Source organism: Sarcophilus harrisii, chromosome 5 (assembly GCF_902635505.1).
Source record: "Sarcophilus harrisii chromosome 5, mSarHar1.11, whole genome shotgun sequence".
In the NCBI taxonomy this organism is placed as follows: domain Eukaryota; kingdom Metazoa; phylum Chordata; class Mammalia; order Dasyuromorphia; family Dasyuridae; genus Sarcophilus; species Sarcophilus harrisii.
Genome location: NC_045430.1, coordinates 146,523,933 through 146,541,221, shown reverse-complemented (window position 1 = coordinate 146,541,221; position 17,289 = coordinate 146,523,933). Strand labels below are relative to the sequence as shown.

The window sequence follows — 17,289 nt, the reverse complement described above, 5'->3', positions numbered from 1 at the left end:
ACACTCCCAATGCTCACTCAAAATCAGGAAAGAATGAAGCAAAAGAAACAGAGGTGCTATATGACCCTGACCCACAGAGGCTGGGGGACAGATCGGGCAGCAGGCTGTTCACCATCCAGCAGCTCACAGTCTGTTTCTTACCTCATTCACTGCCAGGAAGGAAGATTATTGAGATCGTCATGTCATAGTTTTCACATTCACACTCAGTTCTGGAGAAGCAGTGCTTGAATCACTGTTCTTCAGCCAACAAGAAAACTTTTTATCATCACACAGAACCTACCATTCAGTCACGTGTGGATGGAAACCACCTTCCTAATTTGTTCCACATGTGAATCTGGAACTGGCCAGGTAATAGATTTGTGTGTGCTCTGCATAACTCAGCAGGAAGGACAAATCTGAAGATCATCCAAAAACTCAACCGCCAATGACCACTCTCCTCCTTATTGTTTGCTGCAAGGGATGACTCTATGGGGATAAGGAGGAGAAATATATTTGAAAAGGAAGATAATATAAAACAGAAGTTATCAATAATGTTTTAAAAGACAAAACGAATGCACCTTGATACTGGGCCATTCTAATAGTAGTTGAAACAATTTGAAACTGACATTCTAGTGAAATAATGCAGGAAACCAAGCCCTTGTGGGTCCAACTAGAGAACTATCATAAGGTACAGTTTCCTCATCTATAAAAAGGGCTAGGCAAGGAAATGGCAAATCACTCCAATATCTTTGCCAAAAAAAACCCCAAAAAACCCAAGGGGGAGTCACAAAAAGTTGGACATGAATGAAAAACGACTCAACAACAGCAGAGCTTAAATTTAACCTACTCTCTATTCCTTTAAGAAGTATTAACAATTGATTGTCTAATACTACTTAATTCAGCCACTCTATTTCCACTTTAATTGAGCACTTTTCTAATTTGGTAACCAATTTTGCATACTGGGAAGGATTATAGAGAGTAGCTGTCGATATTTGAGATAAAATAGCACTTCCCGGGATGGATACAGTAGGTCTTATGATACGAGATTTATGGATCTATAAAAAAACCAGATGATAATACCCAATCTTCACAAAGGTTGAACTGGAAAGCCATCTTCCATTCATTGCCCCGTTTGTATGTGGCGTATATTACAGGCTTTTTGGAAATCTAACTTGGCAAAAATTTCCATTCTAGCCAATAGGTTCATCAAGCTAGACATTCCCACATAAGGGTTGGGGAGGGAAGGGAATTTAGTTTCCAGAATTCTTTGAATATAGGAACCTATCTTTCTATATATACTGTCTTAATCTCCTGTTCTATATAGTAGTCATTCATTAGCACTCAAAATAGCTTGGTTCATCTTGGTTTTTGCAGCACCTGTGACTACACCAAATCTATAATTTATTCAAAGAACATAAGTAGTTTCTCAAATTGTCCAATTTATCACTTGGAAGTATTTTATGCACCAGAAGAACTTGGCTCATCAAATCCCACTGTGATTTATATCAAACCTCAAAATTTTTAAGATTTAGAAAAATGAAATTTATTCATCCTTATTTAGAAAAATAAAATTTATTTAGTTTTTATTAAATAAGTATTTATTGAGTGGCTATTGTGTTTCCTTAGAATACAGTGAGGGAGAAGCAAAGGCAAACAACCAAATTATTTTGTGACTTTTAAGCTAAAACTATTTCAGCCTTACCAATAAAATCTATAAAAAAAAAAAAAAAAAGCATAGCTATTTCTGTGTTCTACAAGCAGTCCTTCAGTGTGGAAAATAATGAAATTAAAACAATTGCTGGTTGTTCATTAGTGGTGGAAATGGGAATGCCTGACATTTTCGTGAAAGGGTAAGACGAGCAAGCATAAGTCACTTGCTATTTAAATGACTTGAAATTTCCAACTTCTCCTGACAAAAACAAAAAAGTTTTGTCTTCTAGGTAAAATTATACAGGCAAATTGTTCATGGAGACTATAGATGTGTAGAAAACTATACTTTGACTATAGCAGATTCTAATGTTCATTTCTAAAATATTTTGTTTGCAGAAATATTTTAGAAAAGTTCTTATTTTGCAGAATTTATGGGCAAACTAGCTTAGAACATAATCTTTAAATATCAGCAGCTAAAAAAACTCATTTTTATCAAAATACTTTTAATTTATGTTTGAAAGTTCAGAGAATCTTTACAAAATAATTTTATCTGGCTGAATGTAACCATACATTGAAAGGCATTATAGCAAAGCAATGGAAGGAAGAGCTTAGAGTCAGAAAGACTTCAGTTCATGCTGCCATGGGTAAAGCACTTAAACTCTTTTTAACCTCATGTAAATCTCAGATGCTAAATTAGAGGAGGTGTTAATTTACATTGATGAAAAGAACTTCTAAGCTAGGAATTCCCCATTTTGATAATGTCTCATGCCTGGACCAAAGACAAAAATCACATGTAATAAATCCCTTAATATCTATAGAAAAGTAGATATTAATGTACTACACAGTTGAAGAAACTGAGCCAAAAAGATTAGGTGATTTTTCCTAGAAGCAGATATGCAATACAGTACAGTACAGTAGTCTTATTTATCCAGAATCCAAATACCCAGTAGCTCAGATAGCCAGATTTTTCTTTACAAACTGCTTCAGAAAATGCCAAATAGCTTCAACAACAAGAAATCTCCAACAGTAGTTTGATATATATGTTCCATTATATTCTAATTTGTGAAAATTGGTAATTCACATAGAGCATATAATGTTCACTATATCCAAATATTCATTTAGCCAGATCCTATACCCCATTTATTCCTGAAAACCAGGAGTTTTTTCGATTATTCTAGATATTTTTTTCATGTTCTTTAAAAGTTAGCCAATTTTTTCTTAATTTGCCAAATTAATATCTAAGTTTTTTATTGTTCCAAGTCATACAAATTTTCCCTTTCTTTCACAGCAGAGTTAGAATTGAAATATTCAGCTTCTCATATTAATTCAAGAATAGGAGATGGGATAGAAGAACTCATTAAATCTTTAATTGAAATTTTGCTCAGGTACAATTCATCTTGATTATAGTGAGGATGAAAGAAGAGGAGGCATGGACCAAATGCATCAGAATGAGGGATAGTTGGAGGAGAGGGAAAAGGCAGTAGGTTCCTAAGTAAGTAGGGGAAGGACAGATACTGGATGTCAGAAATAGAAAAAAATGGTGGGAACTGTCAGCCAAGCAGAGGCCTAATGCTACCAGGAGGGAGTAAGAAAGGAACCATTGCTTAAATGTCAGTTATGCACCTTGATAGAAGAATTTGGTCTTAGCGAAGTGAATTAGTCCTCTCAGTGCCCCAGGGGCTAAAGTTAGCCTTTTTGTGAGAGCCCTTGTCCATGCTTCAGCCCTGAGGCTGGGATGGAGGTGTGGAGTGCAATGATGAATCAAGCCAAATAACATGGCCTAGTTTATATCATGCCACAATGTTTAAAAAAGTAAAAATTGGTTAGTTGATTATTTTTATATGTGTAATCTCAAGTAACCAGTTAATTTTTTTATTGAAGGATTAAAAATACCAGTCTTTCATAGAGTCTATAACTGCCTTCTCTAAGATTATTATTACAGAGAATATACTAAAATGTATTGGTTGCAGAAGTTTCCTTACCCAGGTCTGTGTGTAATCAGATGATTGACAGGGTAGAGCAAAGGTCAAAATCAACATTAAACTAGAAAACATTGACCTTGGTTACTCCCATCTCTGTTGGAGTTTAACCAATATAAAGCAGACAGAAAGAAGGAGGCTCAAGGAGCCAAAGGAGCTTCAAACAGCAAAGTACTGATCTTCTGGCCAAGCAGAGAGATATAATCCAAAGGAAGATTAATATAAAATTGTAATGCCGAAGAAACTGAGCAAGACAAAGATTAGAGACCAATTCAATAATTTATTAAATGGAGAGAAATAGTGGGACCAATGGATCCATGTTGATCGCAGGGCTAGACGAGACTATCATCTCAAAGAGTTTAGCCCTAAGTATCAGGGTGGCAAGCTTTTTATGGAATAACAAGAATAATGACATAATGGAGGTACTAGGTGGGGATAACCTAATAGAGAGAGGTTATTGATATACTAATGACATCTAAAATGGATAAACCTTTATCTTGTCAAACATTAAGGAATGTCTATAAAATCTTTATCTCAAACATTAAGAGGGGACAGTTATAACCTAAGGCAGAATAACAAAATAGGACAATTGGAGGAACTGGTCACCCCATTAAAAGGGAACTTTAGCATAACAAAATCATTTGCAATATGATAAAATTGGAAATTATGTCTCGTAAAACACCAAATATCAGTGGAAACCTAACAAGTCTCCAGAGATTTGGTGAGCCATATCATCCCAAGAACTGAATAAAATTGGATAAAATTGGCAGGGTGACAACAAATACAAAATGGAACACACTTTCTCCAATTTTCCTACAATCCTTTATCATTACTGATGAGAAGGCAATCTGAGATATTGAGTAAAGTATTATTTCTGGAGTCATACTAAATCCTAGGTTCAAATTTTATCTCTGAAGTGATGATTTGTGCATTCTTGGACAAATCATTTGACTTCCTTGAACCTCAGTTTCCTCATCTGTAAAATTAAGGAGTTGGACTCAATGACATTGTGGTCCCATCTAGCTCTTGAAGTATGAGTCTATGAAGATCCCAACAGTATGGAATAGTAGAGCTTGAATCTTATAAGATGAAATTTCATCATAACAAAGTCCCATATTTAGTTTTTTTAAAAAATCAACAGCACAAATCAAAAATGAAGGAGACAAAGTAGAAGGCAGATCATAGAGATTCAAGTCAGTCAATAAGTCTTCTCAATTCATTCTCTAACACCTCTTGCATCTTCCACTTCCCTAGGACTGAATCTCCCTTACATCTAATTTATTATTTTAATTGCTTTCTAATAAGAATTTCCACCTTGGTTCTTGCCCCTCCAGTCCTTCCATCACAATAAGATATCTACTTTGTGCATCTGCCCAGTATTCACCATAATAACTGGCCCATTGTGGCCACTTAGTAAAGCTTGTTGGTTGGTGGAAATAATCACTTCTCAGAATACTTCTAGGGTTCCCATAGCTTAGTAAGAAAAGCTCATATTCCTTTTTCTAGAATCCAAGTCTGAATTTGTATGCCCTGCCTTTTATATGCATACCTTGATTCTCTACCTATACTATCTTATCTCTCCATCCCAAGCAAGTGTTCTATCCATAGGAATTAAACAAGGCAAAAACAAGATAGAGAGATAAGGCATTAAGAAGACTGAAACCATTACAGCTGATCCCCCCCCCCAAAAAAAAAAAAAAAAAAAAAAAAAAACTTTAAAAAGTAAATTTAAAAAAAGGATGCTTTCAGAAAGGCCTGGAGAGACTTACATGAACTGATACTGAGTGAGTGACATAAGCAGGACCAGGAGATCATTATATACTTCAGCCACAAAACTATACGATAATCAATTCTGATGAACCTGGCCATCCTCAGCAATGAGATGAACCAAATCAGTTCTAATGAAGCAGTAACAAACTGAACCAGTTATACCCAGCGAAAGAACTCTTGGGAGTTGACTAAAAACCATTACATTGAATTCCCAATCTCTATATTCTTGCCTGCCTGCGTTTTTTGATTTCCTTCACAGGCTAATTGTACAATATTTCAGAGTCCGATTCTTTTGTACAGCAAAATAACGATTTGGACATGTAAACTTATTGTGTATTTAATTTATACTTTAATATAGTTAACATCTACTGGTCATCCTACCATCTAGGGGAGGGAGTGGGGGGAAGGAGGGGAAAAATTGAAACAAAAGGGTGGCAATGGTCAATGCTATAAAATTACCCATGCATATAACTTGTAAATAAAAAGCTATTAAAATTTTTTTTAAAAAAGGATACTTCAGTCTGTATTCAGACACAATCCATTCTTTTTCTGGATGTACATAGCTCTGTCTTCACCCCATCATCTTGGTGGAAAAATCTAAAAGAAAACTAAAGAACAAAAACACAGAAGGGTCCTCATGCATTGGATAGATTCTTTGTCAAAGAAATCCACTTCCATCAGATTACATCTTCATACAGTATCATTGTTGACGTATATAATGATCTCTTGGTTCTGCTCATTTCACTTAGCATCAGTTCATGTAATTCTCTCCAAGCCTCTCTGTATTCGTCCTGCTGGTCATTTCTTACAGAACAATAATATTCCATAACATTCATATACCACAATTTACCCAACCATTCTCCAATTGATGGGCATCCACTCAGTTTCCAGCTTCTAGCCACTACAAACAGGGCTGCCACAAACATTTTGGCACATACTGGTCCCTTTCCCTTCTTTAGTATCTCTTTGGGGTATAAGCCCAGTAGAAACACTGCTGGATCAAAGGGTATGCACAGTTTGATAACTTTTTGGGCATAATTCCAGATTGCTCTCCAGAATGGTTGGATTTGTTCACAGCTCCACCAACAATGTATCAGTGTCCCAGTTTTCCCGCATCCCCTCCAACAATCATTATTTTTTCCTGTCATCTTAGCCAATCTGACAGGTGTGTAGTGGTATCTCAGAGTTGTCTTAATTTGCATTTCTCTGATTAATAATGATTTGGAACACTCTTTCATATGAGTGGTAATAATTTCAATTTCATCATCTTAAAATTGTCTGTTCATATCCTTTGACCATTTATCAATTGGAGAATGGCTTGGTTTCTTATAAATTAGAGTCAGTTTTCTATATATTTTGGAAATGAGGCCTTTATCAGAACCCTTAACTGTGAAGATGTTTTCCCAGTTTGTTGCTTCCCTTCTAATCTTGTTTACATTAGTTTTGTTTGTACAGAAGCTTTTTAATTTGATGTAATCAAAATTTTCTATTTTGTGATCAATAATGGTCTCTAGTTTGTCTTTAGTCACAAATTTCTTCCTCCTCCACAAGTCTGAGAGATAAACTATCCTATGTTCCTCCAATTTGTTTATAATCTCATTCTTTATGTCTAAATCATGGATCCATTTTGATCTTATCTTGGTATACGGTGTTAAGTGTGGGTCCATGCCTAATTTCTGCCATACTAATTTTCAGTTAACCCAGCAGTTTTTGTCAAATAATGAATTCTTATCCCAAAAGTGAGGATCTTTGGGTTTGTCAAACACTAAATTGCTATAGTTGACTATTCTGTCTTGTGAACCTAACCTGTTCCACTGATCAACTAATCTATTTCTTAGCCAATACCAAATGGTTTTGGTGACTGCTGCTTTATAATATCGTTTTAGATCAGGTACAGCTAGGCCACCTTCATTTGATTTTTTTTTCATTAATTCGTTTGAGATTCTTGACCTTTTATTATTCCATATGAATTTTGTTGTTATTTTTTCTAGATCATTAAAATATTTTCTTGGAAGTCTGATTGGTATAGCACTAAATAAATAGATTAGTTTAGGGAGTATTGTCATCTTTATTATATTCGCTCGACCTATCCAGGAGCACTTGATATTTTTCCAATTGTTTAAGTCTGACTTTATTTGTGTGGAAAGTTTTTTTGTAATTTAGCTCATATAATTCCTGACTTTCCTTTGGTAGATAGATTCCCAAATATTTTATGCTGTCGACAGTTATTCTGAATGGAATTTCTCTTTGTATCTCTTGCTGTTGGATTTTGTTGGTGATGTATAAAAACGCTGAGGATTTATGGGGATTTATTTTATAACCTGCAACTTTGCTAAAGTTATGGATTATTTCTAATAGCTTTTTCGTAGAATCTCTAGGGTTCTCTAAGTATACCATCATATCATCTGCAAAGAGTGATAGTTTGGTTTCCTCACTGCCTATTCTGATTCATTGGATAGATTCTCTACAGGAAATTTGCAGATGAATTTTCTGTTATAAGAATGTATGGGGGGGGGAGGGGAGTCACATGGATGAAACCAGAGATCCACTGGTTTATTATGGTAGTATATGAATGATTATGCAATAATTTTATATAGATTTAATTTGTGAAAGCAATGGACACATGTGTGTGTCCTTCTACTAATACCAAGCTGACTCAGAATATTTAATGTTGACCAAATAAAACCTGATTAAGCTATGGTTTCCTGCCTTTACTTAGTTCTCTATCAGAAGAGCACTAGATTTTGTGCCAGAGCAAGAAGAGTTGCATTTTTCACATGAGAACACGTGGTATTTTGAGAGCAACTAATTTAACAATATAAAAATCTATAAGGTCCATTGTACAAGTCAATACATTTAATTATTTTACTTTATCCCCAAAAGTTTTCATGTGTTGTGTATAAGACATTATGGGGATATAAATCAAAGTCCCTAGTTTGACTTGATACTTTATTCCTCTCCCTCTAACAGAAAAAGGAAAAGAAGTTCATTCTTCCTAGACCATAACTTTTTCCTTACTCTGGGCCAAACCCAGATCCCCATAGCCCTTAGCCCCTCACTTGGAGAGTAGAGGTTCCCTGTTCAAAGCAACCCAACCTGGCTACCACAAAAACATCTTTGCTTTAGCTTAGGGACAAAAATAAATGCTTTTTAAGAAATTTACCTTAAAGGTATCGGTAAAATCATAACCATAAAATACTCACACTTTGGACAACAAGCCCCCAAATTAGAAAATTCCTGATATTCAGATAAGAGATTTTGAATCTCTATTCTATTTTAATTTAGTATATTTCAAGCTTGCCATTGGCCTCTTGTTTGTATTCTCTGTATCAACTATACAGATACACATAAGAATTCAGGATCAAACATAGATAATGTATATGAAACAAAATCGGAAAAAAAGGAACATCTTAGAGGAATAGCAAGAAAAAAATTCATTTAGCAGTGCCTGTGAGGAAAACACTAATGGGAAAATGGTGTAGAAGCTCTGCTTTTCCTCATTTCTAAAAAGAACAATCACATCTAACAAGTTTAGTTCCAGTTTTGTTCCATAAAGCCTAGGCTGGTCTCAGATACCACCGTGGCACCCTTGGACTTTAGCCTTTGAATGCTCATTGTAAGACATTCTCAGAGACTTGATTGCCCTAGCACTGTCTCTCTCCCAAACACAAGTTGCCTCTGCCTCAGCTCTCATATAGGCTCATTCAAAAGCTCCTGCCATCACAGGAAATCTAACTCATGTGCCAACTCAGAGGTTATGACATTATGAGTGTGCCAATAAATTTTTAACAACTGCCGTTCCAGAAGAAAATTTTTTTTTGTACAACACAATTTTAACTTTAATCTTTAATATTTTCTCCAACATTTTTAGATAATAATGTGAACAATAAATCAAGCCCTACTTTGTAGTGATTTCCAATATCTGAGGTATAATTTATTTCCCTCTGAAAATTTAGCATTCTCTCTTGATCCTTCTGACTCCAGGGTCAGTGTTTTATCCACTGTCCCATCTAGCTCTCCTATTTCCCTTTTTTGTGAGTCAATTTGGGTTAAGTGACTTGCTCAGGGTCATACAACTAGAAAGTGTTAAGTGTCAGAGGTCCAATTTGAACTCAAGAGCATTCACTCTTGGGAGCTTGCTAACTGGCTTAAACTGCTAACATATCCCTGGCAAAAATATGGATACTACAGCTTCTAGGATTCCTAATGAGGGCTTCCTGCTTTGGGGATAGGACAAGACTCTGCTATAGTACACTACAAAGGCAAACTCAGAAGTCTAAGAGGTTTCTTGTTAAAAGATTTATATGTTGAGTAAACCCCAAATCTAAAAAAAAAATCAAGGACAAACTGTTTACATACTGCCAGGCCTACATTAATACTCTGTAAATTATATAAGTTAGCTTTCTAATTGAGATCTGTGTATAATACAAGATTCAGATTAAAGTAAGCAGTGGAAAGAAAATCTTAAAATGTAGTGAGAAAAGATTATAGAATATATTTCTTCCTAAAACTATATTCTAAAGAATTGAAAGACCAAGCCCACTGCATTCAGGGTCATCTCCAGTTGTGCTAATCTATAGTTTACCACTGGACCCAGATGGCTGTATTACAGAATGATGCTGGTGACTGCGTGGACCTCCCTCAATTCAATCTAATTCACTTGCAAGCCATCTCCTTCCTGATATCATTGGTCCTCTTCAAGAATGAAGGACAAACGACCATTTCAAAGAATTATCTACTTTGTTTAAGTCTGCTTAAGTTTAGCTAGCTGATAAAAATATTATTCCATTAAAAGTGAAGTTCTTCCTACAAAGCTTAGGTAAGGTAATCAACATTTTGCCTTTCAAAAAAAGCATATATCTGTAATCCAGGCTATACCACTATGTGATCAAGAAGGACTTAAGTGCCTACTATAATCCAGGAATTTTGCTAAATATTGGGGATTCAAAAAAGAGGCAAAAGGCAATTTCTGCCTTTAGGGAATTTACAATTTGATGCTAGCATACCAGAGTGCAAAACTAAGAAACAAAAATTCACCCCCAACGCTGAAACTTCAAAAAGTCATCAAAATAATTGTGATGCTTCTTTTAAAAGTTCCAATATTATATAAAAATGTATTGTCTCATCATCCCAATAACCTGTTTATGGTGTTTTCCCACCCACAAAGTATAATTGATTTATCCTCACCAGAATTTGCAAGGATGCTTTTATTTTTCAAATTAAGTGTTTTTATTCTTTTATAAAATTATAAAATTATATCTACTTTTATCAGAAAGTATTTCTTTTGATAGTTCACATAATCCTTCCTCTGTTTAAAAGTCTTCTACTATAAATAACTCTCCTACAATTGCTACCCCATTTTTTAGAAAGCAATTGAAATTAAAAGTTTGTTACCATTATGTCTGGAAAATTCATGCTCTCCAGCATTTCATAATTAGCTATTGCATTCAGAATAACAAGAAAAGAGAAAAATTGGACATTTAGACTTCTGGAATACGTTTTTCATCTGGTGGGCAAAACAGAGTTCAAAACAAGGTTATTGAAGAAAACAAGCAGGAAGCCAGTGAGTCCCACCCATTTAGTATTCATCTTTTTGGTTTAGAAAATGCAAACTAAGCACATTTAAAACAATCTCAGATACTGGCATCTTATCTTTGATATGCCAGTAACAGTGCAAATAAGCTATAAAGCTTTTGTGTAATGTGTTCACTGACAACTGAAATAAACCATTTGCCTTCATCGAAAGTCTCTGGTCCCTAAACTTTCATATTTTTCCTTGTCAGTTTGCAGCTGTGACTGATTCTCAGGAAAGGAAAGCGCTGGCGCTTTTTCTGTTTATGTTCTATCTCTGTTACATAAGTATTACCTTCTGTTAGGCGACATTCAGGCAAACAGATGATTGGGGAACAATAAAAACTCTTATCCAACTTTGTAAATAATTTCTATAATGTCTCAGAATTTATTCATTTCTCTATTTTGTTGTATATTTATATATAAAGTATGAGTAATTAACCATGATGAGAAAAAGGGAAATTTTAAAGAATTAGAATAAAAGTATCTGATGCTTTTTAAGCCTTTAGGAAAAAGTAGGAGATATTATTATCTATATTTTCTAGCTGGGAAGACTGAGACAAACATAAGCTAAATGATTTCCACAGGATCACACAGGTCTGGGGCTGGATTTAGACTCAGGTCTTGCTGAATCCATGTATAGTATTCTTTAAGGAATCAATGACATCTATAAAGAAACAAAAATACCATACCCAAGAGAGTTATAAAGATAGAAATATAATTTCCCCCTTCTATATCAACTTTTATTTTTGAAAATCAGTAAGATTTCTCAACATTTTATTTGTCCATTCATTCAACAAATGAAATGAAAGGCATGATGACATAAAGATTATGGTATCGAACCTGGAGTAAGGAAAAGTAGGATTCAAATTCTGCCTCAGATATTTATCAGCTATGGGATCCTGGGCAAATCATTTAACCTCCCTGTGCCTCAGTTTGCTCATCTGTAAAATGAGTGGTTTGAATGTGATCTCAGATTCCATTACAGCTCTGAATCCTTGAACCCCTGAAATATTTATTAATCACCACTTTTGTGCAATGAACTATGCTAGGCACTGGAGGAAATATTATAAGTTATGACTCTTTTCCTTAAGGTTAGGGATAAATAAGTCATTTGGAGAAGGGTTTTCATTTTATTATAAAGGAAGCATGATCAACAAAATGAACAAAGTATTTGGGGTATATTTGTAGTCCATATCTTTTAAACCCATCCTTAAGAAATCTTCTTCCCCTAAAGTCCACCAGAATCATTTCCTTATTTTCTATCCTCCCAGGGCTTACATACATGAAAAGAAATGTTGTTTTGGTATTTTTCTCTACTCATTTGAATTGGCAATCATAGTTATAGCAGTTAACTAGGCCTTTTCGTCAGGAATACCTGCTAAAATTCCATCTATGTCACATATCCAGGAAAAGCCCTAAACTTCTTTGATGCTTATTTTCTTTCTGTATGTCTATAATAGCCATTTTGTACCTACTATTAGGTTGTTGTAAGGATCAAATTCTAAATGTAATTTTTTAAAAAAACAGAGCATTATATAAATATCTGTTATTACAATCAAATAATTTTGTATGATCTTAATATGAATGGGAAATACTTTAAGGAAGAAAGGAAAGAAGAAAGGAAGGAGGGAAGGAAGAAATTTTATTGGTGTGTTTTGTTTTTATATTGCCCAACTGTCTCCTGTATCACTCCCCTTTCTTCATCTCAGAGAGCTATCTCTTGTTAAAAAAAAAAAAAAAAAAAAAAAAAAAAAAGTTAAAAAAAGAGAGAGAGGGAGGAAGAAGAGGGGGAAAACCATATACAAAATAATAGAAACAATCTGTCAATATGTATAATATTCCACTCCCATGAATCCTCACTTCTACAAAGAAGTTTGGGGGAAGGTGTCTTTATGATAATATATCTTCTTAATTTCTTCGATTTTAAATCTAAATTTAGAATCTGAGCTACAATCAGAGGCAAATCTTGTTTTAACTGATGGTATAGACTTCTCCACCTTTGGTTGTAAAATATGTAATCAAATCTAGTCAATATCTAGTCAATATCTAATTTCTGTGTGCAGAATCACCTTTTCCATTGCTGAAAAAGAATATTTGTTATGACTTACAAGTTATTTTGATAAAACTCTTCTAGTTTCTGTCTTGTTTCATTTTGTATCCCAAGACCAAACTTCTTTTGATTTCCTTCTTTAGCATTACAATCCCCTATAATGAATGTGACATCTTTGGTTGATGTTATTTCTAGATGATGATGTGGGTCTTCATAAAATTGAGCAAGTTTCTCTATTAAAGATCTCATAGCTGTTTTATATTGCTTTTCTTTAATTAGTAGTGATTGGAGCATTTTTGTATATGGCTATAAATAGTATGACTTTCTTCCCTTGGATTCATAGCCTTGGTTCATTTATCAACTGGGAAATGGATCTTATTCTTATTAATCTGAAAGAATTTTTTTCTTGGAAATGAGATCTTTAATTGAGAAAGTTGTTGCAGCAATTTTCCCCCATTTATTTCCTTTTTGCTTTCATCTCAAATAGCTCCTTAATACTTTGGATCCCTGGACTTGGACACTCTTGTCCTCATCTACAAAATGAAGAGATCAGACTAGATTGCCTTTGGGGTTTTATTGCCTCTGGAATTCCGTTGGTCTACTAAAGTCTTGCTGCCTGATCCCTTAGAAAAAGAGCTGAAGAAAGGCAATGCAATCTCTGCATATTAGAAGAATCCCCAGGGATTCAAGGACATTTAAAAAAGAGAGAAGAGGTTCCATTCCATAAAACCTGTTTTTCTCACAAAAAACAAGGTAGTAATGAGTCTGTAGTCCTGGGATCCAACTGTTGTACCTAAAACACTTTTTCTCAGAAGACTGAAGGTCCTGCCTAATTTACACATTTCCTACTTGCTTGAAGATCTTGGCAACTTCTTATGCTGAAAATTATGGTAAATCTGTCACGTTTTTGTTTCCAATTTCTTTTCAAATGTCTTTTAAACATTTAAATTATAGGGAAAACTTATATATGTATATATATACATATATATATATATATAAACATAAAATCTTTATAGTTTTCTAATTTTCTTTATATTGAAAAATGAACAAACATCAGAGAGCCTTTGCTCTCTGAGAAAAACACACCTTGGGCCTTAAAAGGGCTTTAGAGTTGAATTAAAGACTATGAAAGTTGAAATCAGAAGGTCTCTTATTTGGCACATTTGGAAACCTTCAAGATCATGAGGAAATGAGCACTCCCAGGATCTGGAGAGGGGCAGCATTCACTGAGTTTAGTAACAGTCACTGATAGAACAAGAGTACAATCAAATTTGGGGAACTAAAAAAAGAAGAGGAAATGTAGGGGAGCTCCAGAGCCTGCCCCTTAAATCTAAAGTACTATTACACCAAGCTGTTTTTTTCTTCATGCCTCACAGCACTTCAAAGACCCTAAATAAAATCAGATACTTTATAGGGAAGGGTAGTTTTTCTACCCAATATTCTTGTCTCTGTCTCTCTGCAATCTCAACTAGATTGCATGGGAAAGTGAGAAAAGGAAGTTGCCAGTCAGGAGAAGGTAGGGCACAATTAGGGCAGAGATTGTCTTTTAGAGAACGATAACAGCCCTCTACACCAGAGGTTTTGCTGGATTATACTACCTAGTTTGTTGGATCAGTCACCCAGAGGGTTTGCTTTCTCTGTGCCCTCTCTGAATGAATTAGACTTTTGCCTTCCAGCTTCCACTTTCAAGACTTTTTCCATGCATTTCATAGAACTAGTACTGTACTTGGCACTGGTTTCGGAGAACCAGATCCAAAACTTTATAATTGTGTTGTCAGGGGACAATCACAATCACAATCATTCTTTAACAAAATGAACAAAGTAGTACTTACACTTTTTATGCAAATTATTTTGCATTGTAAAGCCTAATTATAACATTAGATCTATACTACCTACAAATGGTACAGATCACAACTCAACCACAGTTTCTAATTCTGTGAGATTCTTATGTCCTTCCATAAATTTTCACCATAGAAAGTCCATATAACATATAAACTAGTAGCTCTTCTCATTGTCCTTTGGGTTGCCTATTTATTATACTTAATTTATTTTGGTGACATGAATTTTTGCCTCCTTTTCCTGTTATATAATTCTTGAATCATGCTTTTTATTCCATTCCTTAAATGCAATTCATAATTGGTAATGTGCTACAGTCTGTTCTAGCCCACTTACATTGCATTGGTTGATTCATGATTTTGATTCTTCAGTGATAATTGTATTCTGTAATTTGTGATAATATATTATCAGAAGGACATAATTTTGATGAGTTTGTTTTGCTTTAGAGAACGTTTGTGAGAGAAGGAAAATTTGTTGACATCTGATTGTGCTAAACTCTATTGACTAGGAGATCACCACCCTAGTTTGACCAATGTACAGATTGTGTTGAAGCTCAAAGCATCTTGTGAATTATGTGTCTATATGACACCTATGCAAGATAGCACTAACAGCAGCATGACAGGAAGGAAACATTTAATCAACTCCTATATAAAATAATGGAGTACATCCCTTCTGAAGTTTTCAAGAATTTTCTTTCCAGCTTCAGAGTAAAGATTTTGACTTAATTGATTATTTTTTCTGAAGGGAATGAATACATCATTTTGAGTTCCATCAGTATACAGACAATCCTAAATAAATTAAATAAAATAGGACTCAAATTGTGAAAGGTATTTCCCAATAAAATGATGTTTTTGAAATATCTTAATCATTCACACTGCTAAATTTTCTTAATGTTTCTACAGCTTAAAAGAAGAAAAAATGATTGTGCAAAGGGAATTTGAGAAGATACCTAAACCTGGAGTAAGTGAAATTATATGGAGAACTTGGAAAAATCCCAAAGATTTTACTCTTGAGTGACATTCAAGATAAAATCTATGTGACTTGTTGAGTAAACATGCATCTAGGTTACTAAATTTATGCTTTTCAAAAAGATTTGAAATCAAGTAGAACCTTACAGAAGTATGTAAGAGACCCCTAGTGACTTTGATCTTTGCAAAAATGTATTCTATTGGATAGTTGTCCATTTTATGTATTGCAGAGATGGTCTCGTTATTGGTGCTCAAAAGAACTTTTGCTATTGATCCATACTTCTACATTATGATTTTTTTGAGGATCTCAAGCCTATTAAAGGAAATATTTATGTGGACTAATGGGAATAGCATGGAAATCATTCATTTGAATATACAATTGGTAATAAATAATGAAAGTGTGTTGTGTTACTTAGTAGAATTTCAGAATACATTTTCCAACTAAAAAATAAATAGCAGCTAAGTTATTTAATATACCTAAAATATGGTATGAGTGTTTATAATGAAAATGTTAATATTATGAGTATATTGCAATGAAACCTATCTTTTTTAGCATAAAATTGTTTCTAGGGAAAAAGCATTCTGAATTACAGTCTAAGATGTCTAGAGCAATGTCATACACTTGTTTCCCTGCAATGGTAATCAAAGGTAGTAGTTGAAATGATAAGTAATCCTAGGCATCAGCAATTTTTACATGTGGGGATATTTAATAAAACATACCTTTCTGGCCAGTCACTCTGCAAATATTCTGTATTATTGGAGCAAAGAGAAATTGTACCCAGAAGAAGTGAGAAAATAATGAGAGACCTTTGGAGAGACTCTGGTCAATTGTTTGCATTTATGGGCAATTTATCAAGCTAAATATACATAAGTGATTTTTACCATATTATAGGGCCACAAAAAATTTCATTTACAATTTTAGATGCTTAAATCAAAGTCTATCTGAAAAAAGAAAAATATATCCAATATTAAAAAAGAAAAAAGCAATTCTGATCATTTTAATAGTAACAAAAGTAAAATAGCTCCAATCTGACCTGCCCCTATAAGAGTATGCCTCATAATTATCACTCCCCTGTAACATGTTTGAAATTTTTTTAATTGGCCTGATCACTGAACCAAAATCACTTTATAAGTATTTTTAGAAAAATTCAGTAATTTTAAAAATGCTACAATGATTTTTCCTATATTGAAGAATGAGATCTCATTTTTATGTGAATTTTAAAGGAAATGGAGAAGAAGTTGAAACAATTGAAAGAAAGCAGTGAAGAGTTACGTAAAGAAGTAATGCAAAAGAAACTAGAAATTAAAAACTTAAAAGAAGATCTGCAGTACAAGCAAAAACAGTCACTAAAGGACCAAAAAGAACTAGATGATTTATTAGAAGAAGAAGATAATTTAAAGGTACAGTAGTTAAATAAGCTAAATAAATATTGTGTGCACGCATGAAAATAACAATCCATGTAACAATAATAAGAGCTAATTT

The 17,289-nt window shown here is 34.0% G+C and overlaps 1 protein-coding gene across 1 annotated transcript in view; it reads left to right on the top strand.

Annotated features, from left to right (window-relative positions):
* Positions 1-17,289, top strand: part of CCDC146 (coiled-coil domain containing 146) — a 166,458-nt gene that overhangs the window by 84,354 nt on the left and 64,815 nt on the right. Inside the window, 2 exon segments of the mRNA XM_031940214.1 lie at positions 15,741-15,798; positions 17,031-17,207. Coding sequence (XP_031796074.1) covers positions 15,741-15,798; positions 17,031-17,207 — 235 coding nt within the window.